We start from the raw sequence: 6,202 nt of genomic DNA on the forward strand, positions 1-6,202 counted from the left end.
ATTTTTTAATCACCTTTTTATTTCATTATTTCATATTATTTTTTTTAATTTTTATTTATTTAAATTTGTTTTTAAAATCAAATTTTTTTTTCACCTAACTTTATTGCTATCACACAGGAGATAACAATCCCCTGTGTGATAGCAATTGGAGGTGACAGGTTCTCTTTATTGCCCCTGTCACCTCCAATACAGGAGTTCTAGCACAGCGCTGTGCTGGAACTCCTGTGACAGGTGAGAGAGGAAGAGCACAGCACAGCGCAGCACAGCTCTCCCCTCTCACTGTCTACAGTCCGCACGTAGCGGCAGGGTTACTTATAACTCTGCCGCTCTGATCACTGCAGTGAGGAGTCGGACTCGGCGGCGGAGGACGGAACCAGAGGAGAGAGGTAAGTGCAGGGGGGGAGGGGAGGAGGCTGCACACTGTTTACATGTGAAATCGGCGACATCGCCGAGTTCACATGTAAACGAAAAATCGTCTGCCTCACTCTACATTTAGCTCGGCTTGTACAAAGCAGGACTGTATGGAGAGAGGGCAACTTCCCCACAAGGACACCGCTGCCGCCCCTCTGCGCCCTGCCGCCCCGAGGCCAGGCCTTGGTGGCCTTGTGGGGAATCCGGGCCTGACTATACACCTCTACATTTCTACTGTATCTGGATAAATGAGAACCTTCACAGACTTTTAAGGATCTTGTTTTTATTTATCTTCTGGACAACATCCATTGTCCTGCACTGTACTAATTGTTCCTAAACTTGTATATGTTACATTTAAAGACCAATGCATAGATTTCTACTCCAGGCCGGTTCAATGTTATTCAGTCATGTTGAAAAGTGTGCCCAGTTCATTGTACAGTAGAAATTATATGAAGGGAAGGGAAATGAGGTGGGAGAGAGGGTGGAGACAAGAGGGGGGAAGGCATTATTCAGGTTTTAGGACGGGGTAGTGGAACTAGAAGAGCAAAGCACCCAGAATTCTGCTGCAATACACATCGACTCCAATCAGAAGCAGGACTCTATAGTACACAGGATATTCAAGTTAGGACTTCAGTAGCAGTAGAGGACTGATCCAACCATTCTGACCATACATTAAGGAATTTTACCACACACCTAATAATTTGATACATATCCTGATATAGCAGTAAATTGGAGTTAACCAATTGCCTCCAAAATAGGAGGCAATTGGTTCTTCCAGCTCATTGCAATAGCCTTCCGAGCATAGAAGAAAGCGGGCCAAGCAGGGGTCCTTCAGCTGTCGTGGGTGCCAGATCCTATACCAAACTCAACAAACATACTATATGGGGATGCCTGACCATGTAAATGATCAAAACAATATACTGTATATGCATATGGACATAATATTCGTAATATTTCACGGTACATTTGGCAGCACTACACTATTTACTGTGACTTTTTACTGACCCAGTTTGATTTCCTAAAGCCCCATTAAATGGTTTTGAACATCATTATGTTGCTCTTTTTTGGTAGCCATGTTATTTTGTTTAATTTCCTTTATTTTATTACATAATTAAAAACATATAGCACCAATAAAACATGCAGTTGTATATGAACAGACCGCACTATCCAGAGAATCCCAATACTGTAGATTGGAATGTAGGCAGCAAATGCCAGCACTGCACACCCCCAACCAGCTACAACCTCTCATGGGGTTTCACCAGCTACGGGTGAAACCCCATGTTTCACCCGTAGGCTTATTTATAGAGAGTGCTGGTATTTGCTGCTTTATACACTTTTATTCACTGTTATGCTGGATTTGCTGTGAATTGCAATAAAGTCTGAAGTATTGGAATTCTCTGGAACAGTGCGGTATGTTTGTATACTGCTACATTCCAAGGTGGAGATGCACCTATTAGACCAGCACCAGGAGAGTCCTGATGTCGGCTAAGGAATTGGAGCGGTGAGATTTCCTTTGGGTTCTACCAGTAAAACATGCTCATAATGAAAGTGAATATCGACACAGGCACCTTCTGCATTCCTGGGAGTTTGTCCCCTTTTAGGGACTGGATCAATAAGTCCAAACACGGTAGCTCTTAGTATTTAATTTGAAAATTTCTATACAATATTAGAAATCCCAGCCCTGTAGGTGACAAGACTCAGCACATTTCACTGAATATTTGCTTCTTTAGGAGGTCTCCCAGGCAGGGCCGGACTTACTCCCTCTGCTGCCCAAAGGCCAGGTTCCTCAATGCGCCCCCCACCAACCCCCTTCCCCATCCCCACCACACTCACCAGGGATGCGTTTGGGTCTCACCAGGGATGCGTGCAGGTCTCAGCAGGGATGCATGCAGATCTCAGCAGGGATCCATGCAGATCTCACCAAGGGGGCTGCGTTTGGGTCTTACCAGGGCTGTGTTTGGGTCTCACCAGGGCTCTGTAGGCATGGTTCTGCATGCGGCTCCAGGGCTGTGCTGGTGGGTGTAGGGCTGTCCTGTGCTGTGCCTGTGCAAGGAAGGAGGAGGAGGAAATGTGCTGCCGGACTGGCACTATCAAAGACAGCTTCCTGAGGTCCCCAGCAAGCTCAGGACCTCAGGCAGCCGAACTTCCTGCATGGCGTCCCTCTATAGAGGTCAGCAGGTAAGACTGCCAGCTCAGCCTAAATGAGGAACCTGAAATGGAAATCCAGCCCTGCTCCCAAGCAAGTGTATTTTAGCTGTTTGCCTGGTGTTCAGCTAGACTTTAGGCTGGGAAGACCAACCTCTAAAGTCAGAGCATTATGTGTACAGTAGGTTACTTGATGAATCTGGTTTATAGTCTTGCTTTATCGCATGCCAGGTGTTTGCAGCTCACTGACTTCAGGTTGGATTGAGAGGAGCCAGAGCGTTGATTTTGCATGACGATTTGCATGTTATTTTTATGCTTTGTGATCTCTAAATAGAACGTTCTTGCAGTAAATTCAGAAAGCAAGATTTGCCATAGGAAGGTTGAGTGATACAAGAGAAGAGATGGAAGGAGAATATCATTTTGCATGGCTGAGCCTCGTCGTTGCAGCAGGAATTGGCTTTGTACTTGGACTAATGATACACTCCTTTATAGTCGTTGTGAACGTTATGGACTGGTTGAAAGGAAGACCTGTGCCCTCGTCTGAGCGGGTTATCGCCTCCATCGGAATTTCAAGATTTGTGTTTCAGTCTGCTTGTCTCTTCGACATGTTTTTTGCAATTTTCCTTAATAATAACTACATACAATTTTGCCTGAATATCATGAAGGTCATGTCCAACTACAGCAGCATCTGGTTGACTACTTTGCTCTCCGTGATTTTCTGCACGAAGATCACCAACTTCCAAAATGCCTTCTTCCTGAAGCTGAAAACCATTGTGTCTCAGAAAGATGTCCATTTCGTTGCTGGTTCTGTAGCGCTGTCCATCTTCTATGGTGTCCTGCATGCCTTGCTTAACTGCACTGCAGTCCTAACAAACACAACACAAGCCTCTTCAGTCGCAGGAACAAGTAACGTGCAGATAAAACTGAAACATTTCATCTATTTTCTTTTGGGGAACATCGTGCCGTTCCTCATATATTTCACCTCATCGTTTATGGTGATCTTCTTCTTGTGCTTCCACATGATCAAGATAAAAACTTGTAGTACCTCCTCGATCAGTTTAGATAATTATTACACTGCTCTGAAATCTATGTTATGCTGCGTTTTATGTTATGCCTTTCATGTTGGCAGCAATTTAATTGCATTTTACTTTATTGATTCTCTTTCTGATGTATGGATCAATGTAATTTTGAATATTTTCCCTGCTCTGCACTCTGTGATCCTGATCTACAAAACACCCAAGCTGAAGACTCGGTTTTTAAGGTTGCTCTTGCATTGACATAGCTGTGCATTCAATAGAGAAGGCTCACAACCTAATGGACCCAGGTATACATTCATCAGAGCAGGTTAAGAACCCAATAGTCCTAGCTGTACATTCAATAGAGAAGGTTCCAAACTCAATAGTCCTAGCTGTACATTAAATAGAGAAGGCTCAGAACCCAATACAACTTGCTGTACATTCAATAGAGCAGGTTTAGAACCCAACTGACCTAGCTGTGCATTCAATAGAAAAGGTTTAAAACCCATTTGACCTAGCTGCGCATTCAATAGATAAGGCTCAGAACCCAATGGGCCTAGCTGTACATTCAATAGTGAAGGCTCAGAACCCAATAGACCTAGCTGTACATTCAATAGAGAAGGCTCAGAACCCAATACAACTTGCTGTGCATTCAGTAGAGAAGTTTCAGAACCCAATGGACCTAGCTGTACATTTAATAGAGAAGACTCAGAACCCAATGGACCTAGCTGTACATTTAATAGAGAAGACTCAGAACACAATGGTCCTAGCTGTACATTCAATATAGAAGGCTCAGAACCCAATACAAGTTGCTGTGCATTCAGTAGAGAAGGTTCAGAACCCAATGGACCTAGCTGTACATTTAATAGAGAAGGCTCAGATCCCAGTGAACCAAGCTGTATATTCAATAGAGAAAGCTCAGAACCTACTGGACCTAGCTGTACATTTAATAGAGAAGACTCAGAACCTGTCTTCCAAGATGTCTATTTGCTGAAGTTTGGTAGCCTACAGCTTTTCAAGAATTGAGAACTATAAACAAGCAATGGGTGTCTTGACATTCACGATTTTTAGGGACTACTCCACTACTTCTTGTGTATGCTGCACTGGACTATTCATAAGGGAACCTGTTACCTAACAGCCACCTCCAAGAGAGTCAACTTCCCCGCCTAAAATTACTAACCTGATGAGCAGCTTGATTGGTCAGCAATGAACAATATGGAAGAATTGGTACTAAGGTGCATGTGGTCGTGCATCAAACTGTGCAGCAAGCATATTGGATGAGTCCTAATACAGGAATCTTCAGGCAAGAGGCTTTTGGCTGGTCCTTAGGAGTTCTTGATGACTAGTCCAACTTTCCAATGGGTATATTGACCCATTCCAATGAACTAAGGCACACTCTTTTGTGGAGACTAAGGGAACCAAGTTTTACCATTAGAAAAAAACGTAAACCAGATCTACACCCAATCCCTAACAACTAATGTGATCTTTAATATGATATGTCATTTATGTCATTATGTCATTAGGTCATTAATCTTTATGTCACTTTAAAAGTTGTGTTTAATCCTTTTGAATCTGCATTTTCTAATAAAAGAATACCTGACTATCCTTCCATGAAGATCCTTATTCAGGAATGCAAGTTGTAGGATGTCATTGTTCTCTTATGTTGTCACTGTCACAATACTGAGCACAGGTGTCCCAACACCACGTGCAGGTACCTAAACAGATGAACCGAATATGTGACCACACTGCAGATACCACAATAATCTTTGTGAATAACAGTTTAATAGATATAGCAAACTACATAAACACAGGCAATCCAACCACCACCCGCAAGAAACAAATAAGAGCCACACTGTATACAAACGGCAAGGGCCGGGAGCCACAGATCGGGAGACCTCAGGAGTAAGGGTCAGGGTCCAAGGCAGAAACAGGATACTGGAGGGTCAGGAGTCAGGGTCCAAGGCAGAAACAGGATACTGGAGGGTCAGGAGTCAGGGTCCAAGGCAGAAACAGGATACTGGAGGGTCAGGAGTCAGGGTCCAAGGCAGAAACAGGTTGCTGGTTACTGGAAACAGGAAACTGGTTTACAGGAAACAGGATATGGCAACAATTACTGAAGCACAGGCCTCACTGCAGAGAGAGGTTAAATACCTTCCCTGAGCAGCAAGAGGTGGTGACTAATTGCTGGCAGATACCTGCAGGTGAGCACTGGAACTGCAGGATCAGGTTCCAGCTCCACAGTGCCACCCGGAGGTGCTCTGGTCCCTGACAGTCACCTTGTCAAATGCTTCCTTGGTCGAGACTGCAGGGGGTCACCTGCTGACACACATTACTCAGCCATGGCCCCTGTTGTCATTTAGGAAGCCAGTCCAGAGCAATGATGTGCAGCTGATGCTGGAGCCAGTACATGTAGCAAGGAAGAATCTTAAATGTTCTGGAGGATCCTTTCACCTTTTTTTTCCGATTGAGATGCGAAAAAAGGTGAAAACTGTATTTTATGAAAAAAGTAAAGCAATCATTTATTATAAACATTCCAAATAAATGTCATTCAGTTTGGGTTTATGTCTACTTTAAGGCGGATCAATCATTTTGTTGAAAAAATCATCATTGTGAATACAGCACTGACATTT

The 6,202-nt window shown here is 43.7% G+C and overlaps 1 protein-coding gene across 1 annotated transcript; it reads left to right on the top strand.

Moving 5' to 3' along the window:
* The first annotated feature begins 2,957 nt into the window (after positions 1–2,957).
* Positions 2,958–3,833, top strand: LOC108796907 (taste receptor type 2 member 4-like). The gene has a single exon (XM_018568464.1). It carries the CDS (start codon positions 2,958–2,960, stop codon positions 3,831–3,833), a length of 876 nt encoding a protein of 291 aa, XP_018423966.1.
* The last annotated feature ends 2,369 nt before the right edge of the window (positions 3,834–6,202 follow it).

Source organism: Nanorana parkeri, unplaced genomic scaffold (genome assembly GCF_000935625.1).
Source record: "Nanorana parkeri isolate BGI_ZX_2015 unplaced genomic scaffold, ASM93562v1 scaffold1192, whole genome shotgun sequence".
Lineage (NCBI taxonomy): Eukaryota > Metazoa > Chordata > Amphibia > Anura > Dicroglossidae > Nanorana > Nanorana parkeri.

Coding starts and splice junctions, on each gene's coding strand:
- LOC108796907 (XM_018568464.1), top strand. CDS start 2,958: ATGGAAGGAGAATATCATTTTGCATGGCTGAGCCTCGTCGTTGCAGCA.